Here is a 27,442-nt window from a genome sequence, read left to right on the forward strand (position 1 = left end):
TTACTCTTGCTCTCACCCCACCCTGCCCCTCTGTGTATTGACTGACAAATTAAATTATGATGCCTTAGCTTGTACCTAGGAGATCTAAAGATATTATCTTAAGGCTTTTAGGTACCTAACTAAAATACTTAAAGGAGTCTGCATCATTAGGCAACTAAAAACCTTCAAAAATCAGGCATTTAGCTCAAACTGTAGAACTTTATGGCTCAGCTTTGGAGGCCTGAGGATCATTCCTCCAAGCAGATGGCAGCTACTGCATATAAATGATATAAAACAGACCAAAACACATTTAAGTTAAGCGAGACTGTATTTGTACTCTGGACTGGAAAGTTTGATTATAGCCACAAGACACTCACCTGGGTGGGATTATACAGTTCCTGAAGTGGGCTTCTGGATCCTTTCCGGCAGCAAATGTCCATCCCAAATGGATTTCTACGCATTACTGCAAGGGGAAATTGAAATTAATACAGGTTAGCAACACTGGTTAGCAGTAACCAATTGCAATGCCTACGGCAAGAAGACATTTTCTGACAAATCAGGGGATTCCACAGCCAATGTTGTGTCTTAATTACTAATTTTACTTTCCATAGAAATGGTCCAAGAGCTAAATATTTGATCTACCATGGAAACTACTGAAACAAAGCTCTCTGGTTCCCGTCTTATAAAAGCTGTTATCCAACATCTTTCAGCTTGGGTGGCCCAAAATTCTGGTACAGGCAACAAAGACAAAACGATGTGATTTTCAATTCATTCGCGGTAGGTACCTGCTCCTCTGATCATCATGGAGCAGTCAGATTAACTCCTATAATTGGCATTTCTGAATGGCAATGTTTGAGCCTCTCTGAGCCTAAATACAAAGGTATCCAGGATCCTAATATTAAAACATAAGATTTTAAAGCTTTGGCCTATAGCTTTGGTTTCTCCTTGAACAGACACTCAGCAGTACATGATGCATATACAATCAGTTATTCCCGCACTTTCTTGTCCCAACTATATTTTGCTCTATGCATTGCAACTGAATATTTGACTGGTCCAAAAACCAACATACGCTATGGGATTCCAGTTGGAGGCAAGCAGGCTTTCAAACTAAAGGCTTTGTCAAAGGGATGATCCAGAAGCATTTCCATGAGAAATTTCGATCTGAGCCCCAGCAGAAACAGAGATCACCAGTTTCAGGTTAGGCCCTCCATAGTCTGAAAAGTCTAAATAAGAAGCTATTCAGCTCCAACCACCCTCTACACCCTACTAGGGTGGAAAACAAAAGCTTGGCTGCCTTTCTGATCTCACCTGGCCCAAATCCCCCCCAAAAAAACCACTCCTCTGCCCCCCACTTGCTGTGCTAGCTAGAGAAGGAGCATCAGGCAGGCAGATGCCCACATCAGGCATCACGATGAGGGGAAACTTGTCTCATCGAGTTATAACTGAGATGCGAGCAGTAAAGAGGAGGTGGTCCTGCTGGGAATCCAGAGGCACTAAGCAGAGTCAGGCACGCTTTTACCACCACTTGCCAGGTTTTTAGTAGGAAACTGCCGAAGTGTCCTGTAGAAACAGCTGTGAACTGCACCACTGACAGAAATGCTATTGCAGGTGTCAGGCCGAGCGCTGGAGAATACTGTCAAGCTGTGCTTTAAAACAGAGGGCTTGTACATGATGATAATCGATATGTCAAGAAGCATGAACCAGTGTAAAAGTTTCTGCAGAGACAGAACACCGTACACAGCTCCACTCCGGAGACATAATAGTCTCCTTCACTCACTCCGTATCTATTTTTAAATCGAAGGTAATCATCGAATAAAGTGTCGTGTCGCTTTTTCCCTGAGCAAACAAAGATTCCCTGCATCCCCTAACAGGACTCGGGCGTATGTGCTTAGTAAACAAACAGGCTAAATGTTTTGATTTTCTTCACAGTTCGAACAGCGATGTTGTTAGAGGCTATAATTTTCATTTACATGTTTAAATACCTGATAAGCTTCCGAGAATGCTTAGACACACGGCACAGTATTGCCACAACAGCAAAGCAATCACAATGAGCCTTCATAATGTCAACTTTAAAAACATTTAAAACTATTAAAGCTTAAAAAAAATATATATCACGTAAGTAATGTCAGCTTTCAGGGTCTGGAAGTAGTTTAGGAAGAAGACACTAAAGTGAGGATGTGAGACACCCCTAGAGGTTGTCCCAAACGCTTGGCTCCTGCTCTGGCACTAGGAGCTGGGCCCTGACCACCGTTCTGGTGCCCCCTCGCCATCACAAGAGACCTTTCCAAAACGGAGCCCTTGGGTCAACAGCCAAACATGCCATTTCCACTTAAATACCAGAGCGGGGAAAGATTCAGCGTGTGCAGGTCACTGAGCTTTGATTAACCAGGATCCTGGAACACCGCCTCTTTGTTCCAAACTGAAGAAGAATATTGTTCCCTAATTTATTACTTCACTTTTCATTTCCATTAAATACAGTAAACAGTGACGTGCATAAATGTATCCCTTCCTGCTTCACTTAACCAGCAGGTACCGACACAACAACACTTTATATGCAGCAGCAGCAGCCATAAAGATTAAATTATTTGCACAATGTGTGAGATTTGATTCCCAAACGTAAACAAGCAAACAAAAGCCGCTGTCTCCCCAGCAAAAGCTAAATACTAATGGAGAACCTTACTCATAAAAACCATTAAATCTTTTTTTATGATTCCCAGCATTGCTTAACTGGGTTGTTTCTTCAATAAAGCCTTGAGAACAAGACTGTGGAGCTCGCATGGCAGCACAGCAGCTTAGCACGGCGCTTGCTGGCAGCAGCAGCAGCACGCGCTGGTGCAGCTGTACTCAGCACCGCTGCGCACACCTGGAAAATGCTCCTGCCTGCAACGTACCCATGGCATTGAAACAAAGGGGAACATTCCCCCTTCCTGAGCAGAAATCCCACTCGTGCCTTCTGTAAAATTGTCCTTAGGTGAGTAATTATCAAGGAGGTTTATACAGAAGACTTTCTGGCACACCTATGGACAAACACACCTCCCAGGTTTTCTACAAACTGCTTTCTATCATCTCGGCTTCGCTGAGGCAGTGTTTTATTGCGTGAATGACATGACCTCTTTGGCCTGAATCTCATTTATAGCAATCTGCAGAAAGAAAACCATAAGATGGGTGGAAATGGCAGTTATATTAATTTTGACTAAGACTGCTTCACACTACTGTGATAGTGAAAAATAAAAATCAAGCCCTTTATCTTCACCAAATCTTCTTATTAACATAGTAAATATCTAAATCTACATTTTATGGTTTGGGCTGATCTCCATCCATAATTATAGTTAATTATAATCTAATGGTAAGTGGTGCACACGCGTGGCTCCCAGGACTGATTAAAAGATCCCGTTCATACACACCACGTGCGTGAAGCAGCTAACAACAGTAGATAATGCCTTGAATGATTAAAGAGGGGTGTTAATACTGCAGCAGAATCAGCAGTCCCCTGAATTCAGCCAGGACTGGGCAACTGAATGAACTGTTAGCTTGTCACTTAAATATGAGAACTGTAAGGACAGCTTTCTTCCCTCTTCTGGAATGATTTGCCCAAAATGCAGTCAGTCTCGGTCCATCTCACTAGAATCAGCCCAATCAATATTCATTAATTTAATAGTAACTGTGGAGAGCACATCATCTAGGCACTAGTCTCTCAAGAAAGAAAGATAAACAGCCCTGCTGAACTGAAAGCTTATCAATATAATAATTACCTATGTACATATACACACATATATAAATAGATAGCAGCCTTGTATTACCTCAGAACAGAAGCATCCATGTACAACTTCTAGAAAACTGCACCTGGGCCCACCAGCATTAAGAGAAGCCATCTCACCTGTGAGTTGCAGTGAGCACAAGAACACAGTGCTACCCAGTCAAAACTTCTAGGATTGCACAGAAAAAAGAGGTTTCCCTACCATCTCAATCCATTAGATGACTACAAATTAAAATGTATGTCTTTCAAATCAAAATCACTTTTGGGAAAGGCGCAGCTTGGGAGCATACCGAGAGCTCGCTGGTCACCATCCAGACCAGGCAGCCTTTGAAGCTCCTGCCATGGTCCAACATTTGGTGTGATTACCAGCATCTCCTCCCCACGTCCCACGGGCACTGAACCTGACAGAGCAAGGGAAGGGCTACAAATTATGCAGTGGATGCACACAGCGAGGCACCTATTAGATCTTAGCATCTTACTAAGGAGGTGTCACCCCTGGGTTGCACCTGGCAAAAAAAAACTGTGCCTGGAATAGTGGGGGCAGGTGGAGAGAGAGAGAGACCAACAACCTGGTCCTGGAAGGGCAGGTCCTTGGTATATCCAAAGGATGAACAACAGCTGGAGAAAATACTAAAAAGAATCCATACCACTGCAATTTCTGCCTCTCCCTCTCAGGAACTACAGAGAAACTCTGAGAGGGAATACGGTGACACTTCTCTAGGCAGATTACTTGCCTGAAACAGTATGTGAGCACTGGGACTACCTAGAGAAAGGGGTAAAAAAATCATAGGAAACAAAACTCTCCGAGACTCGAATCCAAAAGGGCACCTTCTTATGAAGCACCAGAAGCGTAAGTGAAACCATTTCTCCTAAGTCTGTGCTGAATCAAGTAACAAAGGACACTGCAGTAAGAGCCACACAAAGTAATTGCCACTTCTTTCATTGTACTTGCAGAAATGTGACATTTGAAACGCTGAGGGCATGAATTCAGCAGGCACCTATACCACTACCATCCCACAATCCAGTAAATGTCAAATGCTCCCATTTCCAAGACTTCTGTACTATAAAAGTTCCCTGCTTGCTATCTAACAACCACTTTCCTACTTGGTAATGTTTCATTTACTTTGCTTGTATTATTCTTTTTACTTCTGGTTTGCAAGACAACAAGAAATAAATGCAAAAACACCACCTCTATTCACCACCTCACTTAACTCTCTCATATTACAAATATTTGAGAAAAAAATCCACGGACATATCAATATTTAAGTTTTCATTGGTCTAAAGTACAAAGACGAAATTCCCTAATACAGCATTGTTGAAAGCTGTTTACATAAATCATTCCACTTCTTTGGGATATAAGACATCTTGTGAGGAAAAAATGTGAGATATGGCATTGAGAGCAGTATGTTGAGACTCCTGTTGAAAATGTGATCCCATTCTTATTTTAAAGAAATAAACCACTGACATTTGCAGGCCAGGGTTAGTGCTTTCCATAGAGCAACATCTTACTGACAGCAATGAGCGGGTCCATAAGCTAGTACTTTCCCCTAGAGCCTTACACAACTGGGTGAGGGCTGATCATTGACCAAATGCACTCTACCCAACCAAGACAGAAAAATCAGCATAGCTTGGCCCAGGCAAGATAGTGGCATCAGAACATTTTAATATGTTCAAACATGCTACTGTCCTCAAACTTCCTCAATTTTTAATGCAAAGTAAGAGTGATTCAAGTACACCCATTCTGAAGGCTTAGAGATTTTCTTGGGCTGAAGATTTTGACGCAGTTTGTCCTCTGATATGACCCCAAAGCAGCAGAGAAGACTACTTCTATCTGGCTACACATGATGAAGCATTGAAATACACATTCAAGCACTACACCGAACACCTTTCTCAGAGACACTGAGACATCCATAGCTCAACCACAAGCATACGTCTGTAAAAGACATTATAAAACCACCATTCCACCTGTACTGGCAAGAATTATGTTCAGGACAAACTGGTCACTATTTGAATACAGACCAAGCAAGTCTCAATCTGGCAATATTTTGCACACGTAACACCCTTCAAGCATGAAGAAACTCAGGAGGAAGTTAAAGTAAGTGACCCGAGGAACCACCCTTTTCCAGTTTGTCAGAGGTTCTTGGACTGTATTTTTTGCAATTTGGAAAGTCCTCTACACGTACTTCACAGATCCTTTGCTAAAATCACACTGATCAAGCTCATAATTAGTAACTGTCTTGTTGTACTTCAGGAAAACAAGCCCTCTGTAATAATTTACAACAATCTGCTCTGCAAGAGTTCCCTCTAGCCAAGTCCAAATTGCAGACAAAATCAGAAACTCAGCACAAATAAAGACTACCCTATTTCAAACTTCATTAAAATTCCTAAGATCCCTTCAACAGACTAATCAGGCTAAGGACACTGAACAGGATGAAAGGGTTAATTTTTAATCAGCGACCAGGAGCATGCGGGTTGAATGCAAATGTTGGCACACAGCTCTGGCTCCGCAGCATCAGTACCAGCATTTCAGATAGCTCTCTGGCACTCATTTATGAACATTCAGCAACAGTTCACAGAGATCAACGGATGGATAGTAACGTTATGGGATGTTTGGGTCCTTGTGATTTGCTGCACTCAGCTGAAGATTTTAGACTAAATTATTGGTCCTTGATTTGAAGACTACAGGTACGAGGATTTATGACAGGATTCTTGTCTGGACTCCTTCATTTTCCTAAGGCTAAACTGCAGCCTTTTTGTTGGAGGCTGGGAGATCTCTTTTTGAAAAGTAAAAATCAGATTAGGTATTGCATATGAGCATGCCAAAGTCTTAAGTGGAGAGAATGAAACCATATTTTTTCTTTACATTACTGCAGAACCAGATTTCGACTTGTGCCTTATAGTAACAGGAAACACAGTGTTTTATTCAGTGTGAGAAACAAGCAAAAGCCTGTGATCGGATCACCTTACCACATGTAACACCACTGTGCCCCAAGGACAAACGAGAGACCTTGCTGAGCTACATGCTCCATGGACATGGCAAAGAAAAATCCCAAAAGCTTGATATTTCAGAGCTTCACCCGAGGAATGGGGATGATGTATTTTGGTTTAGCAAGACAGGTTCATTGACTCCACACGTCTACCCAATCCTCCTCTGCTGTTTCCACTCCCACTCATCTACCATTGACACCTACGGGAATAAGACTGTGGATGGATACAATAAAAGTGAAGGATGAAAAATGAAGAGAAGGTCAACACCTAAGTGGTGGAATGATTTCTGCTGACATGAACAGCAAAGTCACTAGTTCAGAGACCATGAGTTAGTGAAGCAATAATTCTCAGTTCACAGTTCAGAAAAAGAAAGGCACTGAGGTTAAAAGCTTGCACAAAGCAAATCAGTTGTTACAGGCCACATTCATTTTCAGAAGTGAGATGTCTATTCTGAGGTTCTTTTCTAAGTACCTACTTCCATCTCCGCCACAGCTGCAGAGACGGCTCACCTACATGCCTCTGGGGGTGGCTTCTTCCACTGACCAGGAAGCCAACATGGGCTGATGGCTGAAGCTGCACGAAAGAAATATTGGCACAGCAAGGAAGTGAGTCTTAACATTTGTTTCTAAGTTCTAATCACTAATTGCAAAGGTTGTAAATGCCCTCCAAAGAATAGAGAGAGATTTAATTACTTTTTGCTTTAGACAAATTTCCAGAAACAAATTTGTATTTTATCCTATTTGTTCTCAGATTAGCATGGGGATGGGTTTAATTGGGCACAGTGGGGAAATTAATATCCTTGGGTGAAATTATGCAGAGACTTAGATCCCGGGCCACCCTACGGACATTGCATGTGGCATAAATTAACACAGCATCTTTCCTGCTAATGAACAATGAGGAACTTTTTTTTTCCAGTAATTTTTTAAAAATGTTAATCCATGTGGAATTTCTTTAGAAGTCTCATGAAATTATCCACAAACCTACATCAAGAGACTTTCCCATATGCTTTACTTCTCACACTAGAAGAGCTCTGATTTGTTCATCTCTGTCCCACACTGGCACACGCTGTTTTAATGCAGCAAGGAGTTTTTGTGAGGGCAGACTGTGTTAGAATTGGTCAGAACTTGTCTGATACAACAGTGTTTTCAATAGCATGAAATGCAGATTCCCTGACATTGAAATATTTCACGGGTCAGTTCTGGATGGATTGCTGACCTCCTCAGCTGCAGGCTCATCATTTTGTATTCCCAGGCTTACGCTATCCGTTAGCAATGCCAGATATCCCAAAATTGAAAAGGGTCTACTTCTGGTCTCCTAGAATTATTTCTAAGTCTTCATAAACTATATATATTTATTTACATATATATATACACACACACACACATTTACCATCCACATAATGTTTCCTTTTTCCTTTTTTTTTCTATACCAAAAAAGGAACTCCCTACAAAGGAAGTAAGAGGCTAAGGAATTGTGACCAATTTTAACCATATGTATTTCACAAAGAAATACGTAATATGAATATGCACAAAGGAACATTGTGGATCTAGGATGGATGGATGGATGGATGGATGCATGGATGGATGGATGGATGGAAGGAAGGAAGGAAGGATGGAAGGAAGGAAGGAAGGAAGGAAGGAAGGAAGGAAGGAAGGAAGGAAGGAAGGAAGGAAGGAAGGAAGGAAGAGAAAAGAAAAACTCTGCTTCTAGTCATTATACTTTTTCCTACTTTTCCACTACAACTTAGCCATGCTCCTTTGCTCTTTGAAGAATGAGGCTGCAATAATCTGGAAAGGTTGTAAATTTTCTAGTGAAGCTTACAGGTTTCCAAACATGCCTCCCCCCAGTTACTAGATACTGATTATAACAACACAAGCAGGCGTACCTGCCTCCGGGTTCTCTTTATAGCAAAGAATTGAATACTCTACTCAGTTCTTCTTATCAGCCAAGTTTTCAAGCCTGTAGATAGTTGGCTATATCCCATTTCTCTGATGTAAGTTCAAAAGAAAACTATGTAAATGTAAGTCCAGGGAAAAAACATTTGCATTGTCTTAAAACATAAGAAGATGTTTCTTTTTTTTTTTTTTTTCTATATTTCCCTCTATTTCCATAATACCGTCAGTCCCAGTTTACTTTAAAAATATGATGTATGAGCTCATTTAAAAAACAGAGCGCGAGAGAGAAAAACCTTTAAAGAAGGAAGGTTTCTTTAGAAAGCTGTAATTTTAAAAGCATTTATCTTGAATCAAGGTCAAAATGAGAAAGATGGCTGCTGCAGCTGCAGTCTATTTGAGCTACTATTTCTTTGCTGTTCCTCAACAGATGTGCAGTGAAGACGAAACACAAAGTCCTGTTTGCTACAGATATACTAAAAGGCACAGCAAAGTCTTTTCACAAGACAAGCAGAATAGAAAATAAAGTTGCTGCAGTGATTTTAACCCAAAGCATAAATGCTCCATCTTTTGGCCTCAGCTTGACCGTCAGGGCGAAATGCTACCTGCATATGCACACCTGACCTGACACAAGCAGAATGGATGGACACAGGTGATTTCTGTTCTACAAACATGCCCACATGGACAAAGATTTATTGCCCCTGAAGCAGTGCCCCTGATATTTTCAGTGAGATCACATCCTCTTGATGTGGGTCTTTACTGTGGCTTATGCACCGTAACTTTCTTTACACTAAATTCGGTAAGCAGGAAAGAAAGTATGAAATCCTGCAGTAATCACTTCCAGAGCAGTCATTCATAATGTCAAAGAGGATTACGGCAGCAGCTTGTTGGATAAGATGACCCCTTACAAAATAAGGATGCAACTTCCTTGGCAACGTGAAGGCCAAATGCTGATATTAAAAGGAGTAAGAGTACCAGAGATAGTAAAGGTCTGATCTTCTGAGTTGCAAAATGTCCAGACTAATAATTAATGCACAGCTGGGCCTTGCTATCTTACTACCTTACCGGAGTCTGTTCTGATTAATACTTCTCAACTCCAAGTAATCCCAAGACACAGAGAAAACAATCAACTCCATTGCAACATCCTTTACTTTTCCAGCAGCCGGTTTCTGCCTCAGCTGGCTGGGTCCAGGTCTGCACAGTGTTGCTGGACCACATCCATCCCCCTTGGCGCCCTCTCCTCCATCTCCTGGTGGAAGCTCTGCCATGCTCCTGCCTTCCTCCAGCAGGATCCGTAAATCCACACGCAGAGGCTGGGAAGATGCTTTCACACACTCTTATTTCTCTCCCTGTTTGCAACAAGCTGTACACAGATAATATTGCTTTCATATGTAAGAATCCCTTCAAGCGGTCGTTTTGAAATATTCCAAGCCACAGATTCCTCAAAACATTTTACATATGAATAGGACATTGCCAACTCCCTTAGACCCGCACTGCACTTGAGCACACAGAAGAGTAAAATACACATTAGCACGATAAAACTTCGTCTCAATTAGCATAATCTGTATTTCCATTATAGAGCCCAGCTTTATAACCAACCTCGGGTGATGTACGGAGCACTTTGGATCTGTCTTTCTCTAAGGAGACATTCGCCAAACACAAGGAAACCATTCAGAGCCGTGCTTGCCTGGAATGTGTTAGCCTTCAGTGGCTGCTTATCTCTCAGCAGTCCTAGCCCCTTTCTCTATCTCCTTCCACTGCTCCCTTCATTTCAATGAGTTCAATTAAAACCTTGTGATGCACTTTGCCTGCAGCCAGGAAATGCTGTTATGCCTTGCACATACCCGAGTGGATGGGCCAAGCACACCAACTCCTCCTCCCAAGGGCACGCCCAAGAGGAAAAAGGGGAATGAGGAGAGATCTTACAGATTTTTTGCTTCCAAACAGAGCATTTAAAGGAGAATCAAAACAGGCAACAGTTACAGAAGATGCATTTTCTGGTACCACTACCAAATAGGATGCTGGAAACACCAGAAATTCTTCCTTCCTTCTCCACCTGAGATTTTTCCTCCAAATGTCATGGATATGCTTCATAGCAAAGGTTTTTAATACACGTAATGCAATAATAACGTAATAACCACTATGCAAGTAGTTTTCACCTGGATTAAACAGGAATGAAGGAATCTCATAACAGTTTGAAGCCCAGTTTCTGAGGATCCAGAATACTAGATATCTATCTGAGCTTTAATGTTAATAATAATAATTCCTAATTAGCATGCAAAGTAATAACATTCACTTTCAGTCACTAATAGCCTGCCAAACTCACTGTGAAATTTCTACTAATGTTGTAGCTTGTGATCAATAAGTACCAAAAATCCAGGATCGCTCTGACAGCATGATTCTGAAGGAGATGGGCAGGCAACAAAACTGCTAGATGGGACCTTAGAACCGTAGAAATTTTTCCAAAGGGAAAAAAAAAAAAAAAAAAAGCTGCTCTTTCACTTTGTGAGGTCTCATGCAGAAAACTAGAAACAGCAGGAGAAAGAATCTAAAGGAAAGCATCCTTGTGAGATCTCCATATAGAGATTTTTTTCTCAGGAGGGTCCTTGAGACATCTGAAGGGTGAAAGACTGTACCAACCCTGTGAGATATCTCCTCCAGCCCAGAAAAAATTTACATGGACTTACTAGCATATACATATTTTGGTCTTCCCTAGGCACTGCTTAAAGCACTAATAAAGAGGGTCCTAGAAAGCAATCCCCTCTTTCCTGCCTCCCCCCACAGCTCACCACCACCACCCTTGCTCCCTGTGAGGCTACCAGCTGAGATCTCAACAGGATCCAAGATAAGCCTGCTAGCAGAACTGGCTTGGAGATTTTCTCATCTTGAAAGCTAACGGGAAATGCACATGGAATATAAAAACAAGAGGGGAAGGAAGTAAAGTGAATGCTTTCAACCCTCAGGGAAGAGTTCATGTAAGAGTGATGGTTCAGGCTGTTTCCAATTTCACTAACACTGTTTCACACAATTGTAATGAAACAGATGCTAATTTCCCCACAAAATAATCCACATCACGTATAAATCCAAACTTTTGGATTGCAAAAACCTGTACAGTTTCAGTAAGTCTCTTCTTCTCAGTATTACTGGAGTTCTTTAAATCCTTCCATGTTTTAAGACCTTGAGGAGCCTGGTCTTACCTCGCAGCTGACACGTCTGTGAGCAGGAGGCTGGACTAGAGATATCCTGCAGCTTCATATCCTGTGATCCTACACTTATTGGCACAGTCCAGTGCTTCACTTTATCTTTCCTTTAATGGTCACATACGCTAATGCAAAGCAAGAGCAAGTCCACACAGCAAAAAAATTGCAGCCGCTACCTATTTTTCATGTTTCTTCTGTACTTCTTACCTTAACATGTGCAGTCTACTCGTATGGCTGCTGAAATCCACATTCTCCACTGCCTAGACTCTGAGGCCACTGAATTCAGTTGCCTTGCAACTGAATCACTGCTGAGATGCATCAAGTATGAAACCAGAACAGACAACTCTGAGCATCTGGTCTGAATACCCATTATGATCTAGACCAGAGAAGACCTCCCTGAAAGAATACCCAGTTAAGACATAGGCCATCGTTCAAATAGGCAACTCATCTTGTTTCCAAATTGGCCAGGAACACAAAATCTGCCTTGATTTGACATCAAACCCTCTTCCTCAAACATATTCATTTTTAATCTGAACTACCTAGCCACCTTCCAGCCATGGGACCTTGTTTTGTGGCTGTCCCCCCGCTCATGGCCACAGCTCTCTGCTCTGTGCAGGAATCTGTACACTGTGACCAAGGTACCCTTGCAAGCCAGCTGGTTAACCACCACGCTCACACCCCTTCCAGACCTCCCTTTCTACAGAAGAGAGTCCCCTGCTCAGTAAGCATCATCTAGATTTAATTCCTCTCCACGTTCATCCTTATTAAAATTCATACTGTCTGCTGCCGCCCAAGTCACCAAGTATTCACAGCTCTCTGTTATTGACATGCTGTTTTCCTCCTCTCCATTTACCACAGCCCTAATTTTTGTGTCCTCTGAAAACTTGATCGATAAATGTCTATGTTTTTTCTCTGGGTCATAAAGAAGAGCACTGAACTAGCGTCAGCCCAAAAGCTGGCCCCCTGAGGATCTCATGGGAAGTGTATCTGCTTAGTGATGACTTCCCAGTTACAGCTATTTTTACAAACTGTGAAACATTTTTTAAATTAGTATTATGTATGCCAGATTGATATACATTCACTTGCCAATTTAGCTTTTGGTTTATTCATTTCCATATGGATCAGTATAGGAGTAATTCAGACGTTCAGATATTCTTGTATCATTAAAACAAAGAAGGTCATCGGCTTGGAAAGTGCATTTTAAAAATTTATTTGTAGATAATGCTTAGGTTGGTTGTCTATCTTTAATCATTCAAGGCTACTGAGAAGGTTTCTGTGATGTTTTAGAGCATTGCATTGATCTCAACTTTGCATGGGTTAATTTTGTCACAAGTTATTGTAAGCTGAAAGAGCGAAAACGCCTTTTAATCAAAAATATTTTACATTTTCAACTCAATGATATAAAGCATAATAAAGATTATGGTTTAGCTGATGCTTTCTCAAGCCACTGAGTTGAGTGGCAGATAGGGGTGACCTGGAAGGGGCAGTCTCAGACTGCTGCTGCTTTTGGGGTAATCCTTACATTTTATGCTGAAAATTCCATTTGTCATGATTAAATATTTATCAGCCATTACTAAGGAGGCATATATATAAAAGCTCTGTTAAATAATAAAACCCAACAAGTGAAAAAAACTTACTTGATTTCATGCTTACAGTAAAGGCTTGCTACATTATCCCCCTCCAAGCTCAGATAAATCACCTCAGCTCCACGCATGCGAATGGACCTGTGCCTCCCCACGAGCTAGGAAATGCACCTGGACTGCTTATGGGAAAAGAAAGATTTACTGAGACCGACTGCTTGAGTCCCAGCAGGCAAAGCTGTTAAAGCACTCTGTTCAATTGGGAAGGACACCGTTTGTGCGCATAGGTGCAGCTACTCATGCAGGTATGATCTGAGTGACTGTATTACACCCATCCACGAGTGGATATACCCATGCATTATTGGCGTTGACACAGCACACCACTGCTTTACCCACCACCAGATACTGGCATTTTTCTACCTTGTAATTACTTCATTGTCAAGAGTTGTAACACGCTGCGTCATGTCTTACTGTTCAGAGACGCTTTACCATCATTTTGGCTTCTCCTTCTCTATTTTTTATGCCTATTTCATTACACAGTCTGCAAGCTGAAAGTTTAAATAATACTCAGAGAAAATGGCAACGTGAATTTTGCATATAATAGCCGTCTCTTATTTAATAACTTTTTTTTTTCAGAACACACTACTTTTTAGCTCTCCTATTTAATCAAGCTCTTGACATAACCTTTTTCCTGTCAAAATCTATTCATTTTTCTGAAATCTTTATCCTCTACTCACTAACTTTTTCTTGCCTTTTTTCTGTCACCGAATTACTTCCTTCAGCGTTCTGCTGCTGCCCCCACACAGCCCTACCAGTCTTATAGGCTCATCCCCTGCTAACCATTCCTCTCCCCTCTGCTTTTCTAGGCTACTACCACCCCCCAGCTCCCTTCTAATGCGCTCACAAAGCCATGAGCTGAGGAAGACCCCACTAAAGACCTAACCTGGCCACCCCACAGCCAGTAGCAGGGGAGATGAGGTGGCCATGGCTTGGGGACTTGGCTTCAGTTGTTCAAGAGGAACCAGAAAATAGCTCCCACCCATGCATCCCCCCCAGTTTCCAGGGTTTTAATCCCGTTCCTAAGCCTGGTGCCCCTTTTCCTCCATCTGGGTATCCCCACGCTCATCCCAGCACTGTCACTCGATGTACTCTCCGTCTGTTCCTAAGAGACACTGTCCACGCAGAGGCCCTAAATTAGATAAAACACACAAAACACAACAGAACGAACAAAAGGCTTCAGAGGCAGGAAAATTACAAGGACAAGAGTTACAGCACAGGGCGGCCATGAGGCATGCCTGTTTGTATTTATAGTTTTTACTTGGCGTTTTGTTTTTATTGTAGTTCAGCAGTTAAGAAAGATGACAGAGTTCGAGGTCAGGAGTGTTGTTGCAGGCGCACAAAGGCATGATTAGATTGGAGGTTCAGCAGCGATGCTGCTGGGCGCTTTCTCGTTTCTCAACAAATAGCAATTCTTCCTCTCCCTTTTATACACTCACTTTCAATTCTGTATCTCAAATGTTTAAACAAAACCCAATTATCCCCTCATACAATTAAAGGCAGTGAGTATGGAAAATAATCCAAGGCTTTGTGTGTTACTTTATAAGAGAATGCACCAGAAATTTAGGCGTCCCACTAAGGCTTCCCTCCTGCTAAAATCAGGGTGAGAAAAACAAAGATTTCAGGAAAATACACACAGCCCCAGAAATGAGGACAGCCTCATACCTCTACTTCAGCTATGAACGTTTTCGTGAAATGAAGCAACCCCAAAAGCAAAAGAAAGTGAGAAGATCCCAGGATGATAACCCCATTGGCATTAACACTGTGGAAAACACATTAGCTGTATGTTGCTCTTGTGGTTTCCTCAAAATGTGTGCTAATTTCCAATGAAAGCTGAATGTGCATATCAAAAAAAAAAAAAATCCAAACCTCTAGCATTGACTAATTGTGCTGCTCAAGATATCAGCTGTATTCTCTTTTGTTGTTGCTTTATATCGTTCACAAAATAAAATAAGGCAGGCTGCAAAGGATGTAGATGAAGATGGGAGTGAACCTGAAACATCAGAGCGTCTAATCACCCTGAGGTAATTGCAAAACAAAGAAGAGTGCAGAGAGAAGGTAGCCCATCATTTTATTTAGATCCTCCCACATGAACGAGATTAATTCCGTGCACTGCAGATGTTCATTTATGTCCTCCTTATACTGTGGGGGAATTAAAATACAAGGTGGTTTGCTGCTTACAACGTCGGGACAATTTAACTGTTTCAGCTGCAGCTCTCCTACGTCCCTTTACAGGGAGGAGAGCAGCCCTAATACCTATGAAGGGTGTGAAGGCTTCACCAAACTGACCTCAAAGTGTGTTCACCCTCCGAAGGGCACGGTGTTTGAAGGCCTGCCTAATAAAAGGCTGCTGGCTCTCCCTGCAGCTCTGTCCTGTCAGTCCACAGAGCATCACGGCCACCACCACGCTGCCATGGGTCAAATAGATTTTGACATAACCGCCTTTCACTTCTCTTTTGTGTTACACGCTCGTTCCAAAAAGCAGCTAAGGGTCAAGCCATCCCCACCCTCAAGTGCCCACACCCAAGCCAATCCCAACAAACACACACAGGGCACGGAGAGAAAAGGGGAAGCAAAACAAAAGCACGGCGAGTCCTAAGCAAACGTAAGGGTTTCTCTCCTTCATCTGTGAGCTATGCGTACAGACAAAACACAGAATTAAGCTATGCACATGACTAAGGGTTTCCAGCATCAGGGTTTTCCCAGAGCTATTTGTCTAATCAAAAAGTCAACAAGCTACATCACAGTTTTTTATTGCAAGGACAACACTGAAGGAAAAACCGCAAGACTTCATTTCCTTTCCCCTCCGTTTCTGGGAGAATAGGCACTGTTTCAAACAGCATCTGCTTGTTCCCCACAGACAAAACAAAACACAGACTTCTTCGCTCCCTTCAAAGGAGAGATTAGACACTCCAACAGACTTTAATACTGACAAGCAAGTGACCAAAGTGGTTCCTCCAAACCCAAACAGCATTTTTCTTCCCAAGCATCCAGACACAACACGGAAGGAGCTGTGCACCAGGTTCTGCAAGCTCCTTCACACAACCAGCACCGCTTCTCCTCCCAGCTGCAAAGCTTGGGTCAGGATTAAAGGGGGGAAATGCCTGACACACGAATGGCCTTCCACTGCCCACAGCAAGCATAACATGTGGATGACAAAATTCAAGTAAAAACAAGATGTTAAAACTGCACCAATGTGGCAAAAAAAAAAAAAAAAAAAAAAGTGCAAAGGCTAAAAAAAAAAAAAAAAGCCAGATTCTATAACCTTTCTCTCTTAAGTGCCAGCCTTTCCACTCTGTGTCCACTTTATTCCCTACTTCTGTAATTCACTGATGTCCTTCACTGGTACCAGTGCCACAGGATTCACATGGCGTCACAGCAAGGAGGTTATTCAAAATACAAATGACACAATCCAGCTCTGAACACAGCAGCTTTTCCGAATTATGGCTGTTTCCTGAATTATAGCTATTTCCTAAAACACGGCCGGTGCTGCATAACTACTTGTAGCCAAATTTGTGACTGACCCACGTCCATCCAAGCTGCTTTGAAGGCAATGTCGGGAGGCTGCCAGCCCCGGACACACTCTCTGAAAACATCCCAAGTCTGCTCTCTGCCACGGGGAGAAAAACACCCCCCTTACAGCACAGGCCTGGGTCTGGGCCAAAAACCATGGGGGAAGCCTCAGAGTAGAGTTCAAAACATCACTGTGGTAAAAGGTGCTACTGAGGATCATACCCATATGGAAACCGAAGCAGAACGGTCACTAGCAGGCAGGATTTGTTTTCCACATGTCAGGTCCGAATGTCACTTTGAAGCAAGTCCATTAATCAGAGCCACTTGGTAGGAGGAACTGCACAGCTGAGCTACAGGGTGAGGTTAGTTTGGGATTTCTTCCAAGAGCGTACAGAGAAGCAAACCCTCCTGCCCCATGTGCTTTTAACCCCGTGTACTGTCTCCAGGTCCCCCCCAACATTTTTGGAAGACTTCTCTGCGCTTCACAGCTTCATTCAGCCACACCACAGGGATGCTGAAAGTCTTTGGCTTAGGTTGTAGGGTGTTTTTTTACAGCTTCAGCGAGAAAAACTAGAGAAGTGCCAGGTACCAGCAAGAACAGCAACATCTATTGCCTTTCTCAAAGGCACGCTGAACAAGTGCCCGTGTTAATCAGCACTGCTTACCTCTCTCCTTCCCTTCTTCCACTACAAGTGACAGCAACAACTCTTATTCTTGGCACGAAGAATTTTAGAGTTACTAAACTGCAAAATAGCTGGTATTTAAAGATAAAAGAACACAGCTGATGATAAAACATACTATGTCTAAAACTGAGCATTCAAGAGCAGCTACAGCAAAAAAAAATGCTCAGTCCTTAGCTTCACTATGAAAAATAAATCTCTACATTATTGCTTGTCTGCATTTAAAATTCCTACAGAGCAGCTCTTATTTAATGCATTTGCTGTTATTTAGCTCTTATCTTTGGCAAGAGTTAACCAATTTAGCTTGAGAAGTGCCTAATCCAGTTACAGTTTTTCTCCACATAGCCATCACCACATAGCCTGTGCCCTTTTCTTAAATCTGAACGTGTTTTTCAAAGCCAATGGGCTTGAGCTTTGGGCCAAAATTCTTGCCAAGGAAGTAAAGGTACCCATGATTTATATGTCACACTGGAGTTTACATCTGGACACTACTGTTGGCTCCCTTACAGCCTTCCTATGTAACCTTGGGAGCATCACTTCAGTCCAAATTTAGCCATAAACTGACGCACTCGCCTCACATCATGCAAACAAGTCAAAAATCAATGCAAGTGTCTTGCTGAAGTGACACATTCATAACTCGCTGACGGTCAGAAAGCAGACTAGAAATAAAACAGATCTTCTGATCTCAGGATCAGTTCCTTTAACCTCCAGGCCACGTTTGCATGAATTAACAAGGGAAACAATTCGTCTGCAAGTGGTCTGAATCATTTTCATGATCAGGTAATGTGTCCCAGTTCTGTCACTGTTACATTTGTTGGCTCAAAGCTCCTATTTCCACCCCCGTGCCACTTGCCCAGCAATTTCTGTCCTTGGGAAAAAGTAATCAAGTATGATAAGGATGACAATCATAATTAGTTTAAAATACAGGCCTGCTGGCATGTATTGAGAACACATTTTAATATAAAGAGCTCATGTGAAGGGAGCAAGACTAACGCAATAGGATTTTTAGATTAATTGAATATGGAAATCCAAATGCAAATTATGAAAAATGATCATTTTAGGAAGCAGTAGGAATTCCCCTTACATAAATTACTCATTTAAATATTTAAGATCCCACTTCAACCTCGGTAGACATGAATATTTAATAACTGTACTTTTGTAACCTGACAAAAACATTTGTAAAATGTGTTTAGCCCAGTCAGTCCTACCCTGCTCGCAAAATATGGCCAGGAAGTGGACAGAGACCAAACAAGGTAAGAAACCACCTGATTTCAGCCACTGACCCATCATAAAGTACACCACTTGCCAGAGGAGAAGGGAGGATAGACCCAGAGGCTTGAAGGTGACTCTTTAACAGCAATGAGCTACGAATTAAATCACATTAGCACCACTTCTGTATTGAGATTTTCTTTTTCCAAAGCATGTATCTATCTTCTGCCATTTTTCACAGTTAAGCAATTACTGGCCTGTTGGAAGGATGCCAGCTGTCAGTATTTCTGTCAAACTGACACTTTACAAATATATGAGTCCACATTTCTGATGATGAATTCCTTGCTGCGCGCGTGACAGGATAAATTACTGCCAGCGATACCTGCACGACTCATCCATGGGTCAGCGGGCTTCCCTTCAAGACAGGCTGGCAAGGTGAAAGGCACTGTCACAGGATGACAACTTCTGCATCTTAGGATTTAAAAAGAGAGTTGTGTTTGTTTGTTTTGAAACTAAACTTCATTAACATCCCAGCTACTAAAATGCCACGAGCACGATGCCCACTACATTGGTACCATGCATGGTGCGAGTCAAGCACCGCTGCAGGTAAGGTCTTCATTGAGGAAGCACAAAAACTAACACAAGGTTGTGTCTTCAACATGAGGAGCCACCCACTCTCTGCATCTTTCTGAACTGTTTCAGTTTGGGTGAGAATCAGATGACGTGAGTCATCCCTGCATGCAAAGCACACGCAGGGTGCACGCGTCCTCCCCCTGCCCCATGTCCCTGCTGTGCGCCGCAGAAACACCTGGGAACAAGCCACCACGACCAGCAGCAGCTTCTTCCTCCACAGCCTGCCAAGGAGCCTCACCAGCTCTCTCCCTCTTTGCTGGGTCCTCACATCTTCCCCTGGTGCCTTCCCCACCACGCTGCCCATGAGGACATTTGCAGGGAGAGAAACTCAGAGGTCTCAGAGGCCCAGTTACAACCCAACAAGCTTGGGCAAAACAAGACTTTCCAAGAGTTTTAACCCTCCATTAAGCTCTCTTTTTGCTAACTCTCTCCTGACCAATGACATACCATGGTGGGAGGGTGATTGAGCCCTCTGTTGGACCATGTGCACACATGCTATACCATTCAGAGGTTTCTCTTCAGCTGAGAAGTCCCAGTATCTGGGAGGGGGACAAGGCTAGGCTTTTTCCTTGTTCTTTTTAATGATTTCCAGTGCTACCAAAAGATGCAGAGCCACTTCTGCAGCTGGTACAAATCTCAGTAAATCCACTGACTTCAACAGCAACGCATGAATTTAAACTGCCCGAGATTTTGCTTCCAAAGTCTTACCAATTACAAATAAAAACAGTAACACCCGAAATTCTCCAATTTAAAAACCCACTGACTGTCCCCTGCTGATGCTGAAAACACTGACCTCTCTTTCTTCTCACCCAGGCAAAGCCAAAACAAGGCTCTTCCCAAACCTGACACAAAGAACAGCAGCAAACACCTGTTGCTGCCGCCGTGCCTGCAGCTACCTCCCATTCCTCCCATGACCTCCCAGTCATCGTGCTTACGTTTCCTGGGCAAACCCCTACACATGGCAAATGGAACCATGTAAGAACTAAATATTTAAAGCAAAAGAAAAATGTTGATGTATAGAAGTTAAATATTTGGTATCTTAATTTTCCTCAAAACTGTTGCTGATATTATTACTAATGAAGGATAATACTGTGCTATAAATGGAGACAAAATGTACAACAACACTTTTATGAAGTCTATATATAATGAAATTTAGAAGACTATGGAGGTGCAGTTGCAGGAAACACTCATATGATACCAAAAAAGAGGTGACTTTTCTTGGAAATCCCACAAATTGCTGAAACATCTAGTTAATTCCCAAAATAGGGTGCCCACAGTAAACGAGTAGCCACTGAAAATAGCAGAAAGACCCCCAAAATAGCACAGAAAACCTGGCAGAAAAAAATGCTGCCCAGGAATGTGCTGCAAAATGTCTAACTACAGCTTCCCTGGATAGCAAAGCCACACACCCGCTACATAAATGGTATCTGCAACAGGACAGAGCACAGCGTGCAAGCGTTACTCAACAAGGCTGCATGTGCAGAACTGAGGGCACCATGTGCTAAGCAAAACCCTCTGCAGGACAGAGCTCGCAGCACTGGCGACCACTGGAGCTTCACAGAGCAAGGAGGTAAAATGTGGCAGGAGGTTTCTCAGGCAGCATGAGCCCTCCACACCAGGAGACACCTGCTGATCCCAAAGCACCAGCAGCAGACAGCCCTGGTTTTTGGGGTCAGAGAGAAGAGCTGGGTCACAGCCTGATCCTGCCATCCAGACAGAGACCAAGCTGCACGCTGCCATGCTGCTGTCCTGGCAGGGAAGTGCTGGGGTTTGTCCTACCTTGATCCTGGACTCAAACTTCTCACCCATTGTAGCTGGTATTCAACATGAGCCATAGCAGGCACTGATGCTGCCAAAAGCAAGCTGAATAAAGGCCAAGCAATCAGACTTAAGGAGATGAATATGATAGATTAAAAGGATCCATACAATTCAAAATCATTTACAGATAATCTGAATCTTGACTAATTCCCCCCAAAACCTATGCCAAAAAAATAAAGGGAAAAATGTCACTTTTTCACCAAGTTTGGAGCACAGATGAGATCTGAAATAGAACTGCCCAGAAACTAGGCTAGCATTTAAAAACACATTCAACAGGCAAAGTTCTGTCTCCTCTTCTGATTGAGAGCCTAGCTAAAAAATGCTGAAATTTCTTTCTCCAGGCAATGAAAATAAAGTAGCAGTGCAAAAATGTATGAGTAGACCTGGGATTTTTAAATTAATTACCTAACTTCTAAACCTAAATTAGGAAAACTACCCTGATTAAAATTTTCAATTTTTCTAATTTAATTTGCCTTGTTAAAACCTGCTGCTGAAATAACACAAATTGTGAGGCGGAAAGATATGGGGTTCTGCCTCTAGCATACATACTGAATTGGCTGAAGCTGTTCTATAGAGACAGCCTAAGGAAATACAAGTAACACCAGGATGTGGATCGTGGAAGACAAGAAGTACTGACAAAATTAGCCTCTACAGGAGTTCTTACTTAAAAAAAATAAATAAAAAAAAATAATAAAAAACAATTAAAGCACTTAAAATTCTACAGTTTGCAAGTGTGGACTTCTTAACTACAACTATGACACAGGAGTGTGCAATCACTACCGGAGGAGACAAGAAATCCCTTCCTCAACTGAGACAGCCAGACCCAAGAACACTAGACCACAGGCAAGGAAAATAAGAGAGAAGGAAAAAAGCTTGCTAATGCACTGAGTGAAAGCCACTTTTTGAACTGGCAAAAGAGGCTTTCAGTAGCAAAATGAAGGACATGAACTGAGATCCCATGCAGAAAAGGCAGGTAAGGACGCTTCCAGGGAACCCACTGGGATCAAAGAAAGGGCAGGTGTTTCCACACTGGCTGCATCACAAGCTCTGAGCAGAGCCAGAAATAAAAAGAAACATGAGAAAATGCCGCTGTCATTATGGAGGAATGACACGGCGTGTTGGGACAAAAGCCTGGAGGAAGCACGGGCTGGATGCGCTGATGAAAAGAAGACAGCGGCAGATACACACAGAACCACGGTGCCACAGCACAAAGCCAAAGGAGTCTGGGAAAGCTGATAGCGTGAATCGGGGCAGAGGCTGAAAGGAGAAATAAAGGAGAAAGCTTTAGCAATCTGAAAGGCCTTTGAAAGTAAGCTTTCTGAGAAGGAAAATGTCAAACGGAAGATGTGGGCTCACATCAGCTCAGTGCCGTAATTTTGACAAGAGACCTACACAAGAATACACAAAAGTTGCAAAATTTTGGAAGGAAATATAAAATTAGCTGTAGAAAATTAGTCTGTCTAGTTGGGTAGCTTGCAATTCACTCTGGCCCCATCTCTGTTTCTATAGACAGTGAAAGCATCCCATTAAACATCTGATGCTAGGCTAAACACAAAGGAGAAAATTATTTCCTAACACCTACCATGGTCCTTCACGTCATGAGCTTCAGACTATCTCTGTCTGCACCAATGCTGTGTTACTAATGCTCATGTCATGGCCATGACCCATCTGGGGCCTGGATATTTGACCAGCGAACTTACGGTGAGGTCCACTGCCAGGTCAGACCTCTTATCCTTTTGACTTCAAACAAGTTTTTTATGCAGTATTACAATTTCACTTTGACAGAAGGAAGACTGGTCAGATTGAAGAATGGATTTTTTATTTATTTTTTAATCAAGATATCTCTGCTCTTCTACTTCCCAGATAAAAGTACCCTACACACCATTCACATGCTAATTCACTACATATGTATTCAAGTCTCCTCGTTTCAAAAAACACAGCTTAAATTCTTCTCTACATTGTGTAATAACAAGCAGAAAAGGCATTATACTCAATATAACGCCTTTTTATTTTTCTGATCCTCCTCTTCAAAAGAACAGCATCCTCAAAATTTTCCGATCTGTCCCTGCACATTAACCGGTCTCTCTTCAGACCTGGGAACATCACTCCCCAGAGCAAAACACAACATAGGTTTTTCATGGTTGCAGATGCTTAAGTTATTTTTTTTTTTTTTGCCAATGAATGTTGCTTCAGATTTAGGCTTGTTCAATTCCACCTGCCAGAAGAAAGCTGCCTGACCCTGAGACAGGTACTTATCTGCTGAGAACGGCAGTGCTTACTAATCAAAACAACAATTAAACACTTACTAACCAAAACAATTCATTGACACTAGCAAACAAGTCCTCAGGTTCCTTCTTCAAAGCTTTTCATCGAACTTCCCCAGCTGACAGATACGGCTGTATCAGCCCTGGCCTGGATTCCCCACCTGCAATAATGTAGTTTACATCTTGAGAACCTATTCTCTGCTCATGCTGGCTCTCTTACTGCAAAATGGATTCCTAATTTCTCCTTGAATTGCCTCCATCCCTGTGGTTATTTATTTTCCAGAACAATTTCCTTAAGGAATGCTTCAATTTTGAATACCCAGCTTTGTTACAGTCTCCAGATTAGCTTTATTTACCATTTTGTTAGCTTTTTCAGATTATTCTTTGCAGGCTGAAGAAACCCTCGCAGAACCTGGCTGCACAGAACTGCTCACACCCTTCACAGGCATTAGCACACAGAATAGCTCCAGGGAGCACATGCAAACAAACATTCACAATTTTAAAAATACTACAATATTTTACCTATGAAAAATGATGTGTTAAGTAAGGAAATAGTTTTCACTTTTCATGCTTGGACTCTCATTAAAACGGAGCTTGTTTTTGCAGCCTGGATGACTTAAATACAGTGAAAACTTTTGTTTTCTTTCCTTAAAATTCCAGTAATTATAGATACAGACTCTTAGTAATAAATACCACCTAACTATACCCAAACTTACAGCAAGTCAAGCCCATTTCTGGCATACTTTCTATAAGAAAAGAAAGTGTCCAACTACATTATCAAGATCTCCTGTCCATGATGGACACAGAGCATATCTCCTCTCTTACTTCACTAGAAAAGCTCAACTCCCTTTCCTTTAGTGCTCCCATAGCTGTCACATTATTTCGGATCCTGACATCTGTTTATCTTCCTCCAATTCCTTATGGCAAGCACCTTTGTATGTCTGACATCTGTAATGCTGGCTGCTACTTCTTATCCAAAATGAGTAATGTGAGGAGAGGCAAAGGACTTCTGTAAGAGAACACAACCATCTCCAGATGACACCATCGGGCATCTCTGCGCTGCCTCTTGGTTTTTGAGGATGCTCTTCGCACACGCAGGGGGTTGTTGGCTGAAGAGCAGGAATCTCCACCACAGACCTGGAGGCCTTGCACCTCACCAAGGACTTGCACCTAGGAGGACATCCTCACACCTTCCAGCTGGGGACTAGTGGGACACCTCAGCCTGGTGGGACACTCCGGCCCGATGTCCCGTGCCACAGGAGGTGGGCAGCAAGCCGTGTCCCCACTGAGAGAGAACGGCTGCCAAGGCCAGCACCATGCCCGCAGGCGTCGAGCCATGTGCCCGCATCAGCATAGGCCGAGGTACACCCCAAGGCAAGGCACACCTGACAGAGTTACAGCCAGGGGATGAGGTGGAGTCTATTAGCAGATGAAACCCTCTCCTGCAGATTATCGAGGCTTAGCCTCCCAGTTTTGCTTATATTAGGAAGTGACAACGCTATGCATTTGGGCAGGCCTGTTTGAAACACACATCAGGCACTTCCATGCACAGGGGAAAGAGGAGAAGCAGCTGCATACATCCATCCTCTGGAAGGATTGCCGTTATCAGCAGAACACGAACCGCATCAGTTTCCAGCAACAGACATTTTAGGATGATAAAGAACGACAAACGTAAACTGCCATTATATTTCTTCTGCTGATGTATTTAAAGGACCCTAAGATGTCCGTCCATCTTAAACGGCCGCTCCAAATGCAGCAAATTGTTAGAAACTAATCAGGTCTACAAGATACCAATTCATTACACTGGCTAAAATACAAGCACTAATCCCTAGCGGCTATCTGGCAAGAATGTAAACTTCATTAACTTCATGTTTTGCTTAGGGCTTGCATAAAATTAAATATTGATTGTCTTGCTGCTTAATACAATGTAAAGATGATATGTGTGTATTGGAGAAGCATATAAATATTTATTACAGAAGTAATTAAATGCCACACAAAGCCAGACTAATCACTTTTTTAGGTTGCTCTTGTTTTTTTTTTCTCAAAAAAACAAAGCACTCAGGGCACGCTAAATGTGAGAAATAACACAGGTGTTACACACACACACATTTATTTCACATTTGTTTTGTTTTTCAAGTGAGAGACACTCATTAGTCCCTAATTTTTAGGAAATGACTAACAATACACTATGGTTCTGCATTGAAAGTACGACCGCAGGACACAGATGCTGTCTGCACAGGGAAAGGGAAAACATTACATGGGAAGGATTTAATTTCTCAAGAAGATTTTCTCACAGCTTTGTACATGCTTCTGCAATTCAACCTTCGCCATCTGGTTCAAGCAATTTTCCAAGCTCTGTTAACCTTACTTTTAGGGTGAAAGGAAGCGACGGTGGTTATTGTTTACTGCACTTGCTACATTTCCGCAGTGGAGATTTTATTTTTTTGTGGCATAAGGAAAAGGAAGAAATTAAGCAAATTGTTGCATGTTCTACGAAACAGCACCAATCTTAGCAATCCTGTCCAGAGAGACTCAAAAGCCTGCTTTATCCTCTGGGAGACATAGAAACTCGACTTTATTCCATCGTGCCTGCCAATTCAGATACTGCACTTGCTGACACAAAAGTGTAACAAGAACGTGCTAGTTAATTAGATGAATTATAATGATTTTAGAAACATCATTTAGAGAGGAGGTTGAACACACTTTTCACTTGAGGGATTTGCTACTTCTCTGCAAAAATCTGCAATTTCCAAACTCCAAACACAGTTCTTCGCAGATGTAAAGTGCTGCAAGTGAGACTTGGGGATATAAGGACAGCACACAAAATGTTCTCAAGTAACTGGAATACTCTCCTTCCTGTGACTCTGATATTTTTTCTATAACAGCATTGCTGGAAAATTACAATTGCTTTCTTCCAATTTTTTGCTATGGTTCGATACTGTGTGAATAAAATTCTAAGTTTCAATAAGATAATTTACATAACAGAAAAAGAGGATTTGCTTTTCCCTTGGCTAAATTAATGGTCTGAGGTGAGCGATAAGACATAAAACAAGATTTCCTGAAACTCTTGGTTAGAAAAGGCAAAAGAATTATTGTCAGTTTTCTGTAAATAAACTACTTTGCTCTACTGAATTATTTGCATATTGCAGAGCTACAGCCCGCATTCACAGTGATATCTGACAGTATCTTTTGTCAAAATATCTCGCGCCTTTTCTTGAATGTCCCCGCTGATGCACACTGTCCCCCAAAGAAGGCACTCTTAAGATGATTAAGAGATGGCAATACCAAGAAAAGAAAAGGGAAATTTGAAGATACACTGATGAAACCAGGAAATTTGCATAGCCTTTGCTGTTACTCTCTTATACTCATTCCTGGGGAGACAGTATGTCACTCTCTCAAAGCCAGTGACAGTTCAGAGCAGTTAGAAAAACTTTGATCTGTAAAGCTGGTAATTGCTATCTGATTTTCATTACAATTTTTGAAGAAAAAAAAAAGGAAAAAGAAAAAAAAGAAAAAAAAAAGGAGCTATCCTTCACCTGGGCTTTTGGATGCCTTATAACAGAGGGTGTCAGGAAGAAGTGGTCAACACATTGTCACTTTCCCCAAAGCAGGAGAGCCTCCTTCAACAGCACTTACTGCACACAGCGTCCTGCTATGACACTGAGTGATTGCAGCGGATGGCACGCTTACATTCTCAGGCTGACAGGTTTGGAATGCTTTTTTCCTCAAATATAAATAAATCACAAATCCATGCTGCTTCCCCACCAGCCAGTCACTGCCCTGGCAGAACAGCTTCTTGATAATGAAGCATCCTCATATGCACACCTAATCCCTCCAGCCCTGTACCTATCAAACAGATGCGATTCCTCAGG

At 42.2% G+C, this 27,442-nt stretch overlaps 1 protein-coding gene across 2 annotated transcripts in view; it reads right to left on the bottom strand.

The window, feature by feature from the left end:
• CHST11 (carbohydrate sulfotransferase 11) overlaps window positions 1-27,442 on the bottom strand; it is a 168,661-nt gene that overhangs the window by 95,110 nt on the left and 46,109 nt on the right. For both annotated transcript variants that reach the window (XM_027449537.3, XM_027449531.3), the window contains exon 2: window positions 357-442. In XM_027449537.3, coding sequence (XP_027305338.1) covers window positions 357-442 — 86 coding nt within the window. The remainder of the gene's footprint in view (window positions 1-356; window positions 443-27,442) is intronic.

The sequence above is a fragment of the Anas platyrhynchos genome, chromosome 1, assembly GCF_047663525.1.
Source record: "Anas platyrhynchos isolate ZD024472 breed Pekin duck chromosome 1, IASCAAS_PekinDuck_T2T, whole genome shotgun sequence".
Classification (NCBI taxonomy): domain Eukaryota; kingdom Metazoa; phylum Chordata; class Aves; order Anseriformes; family Anatidae; genus Anas; species Anas platyrhynchos.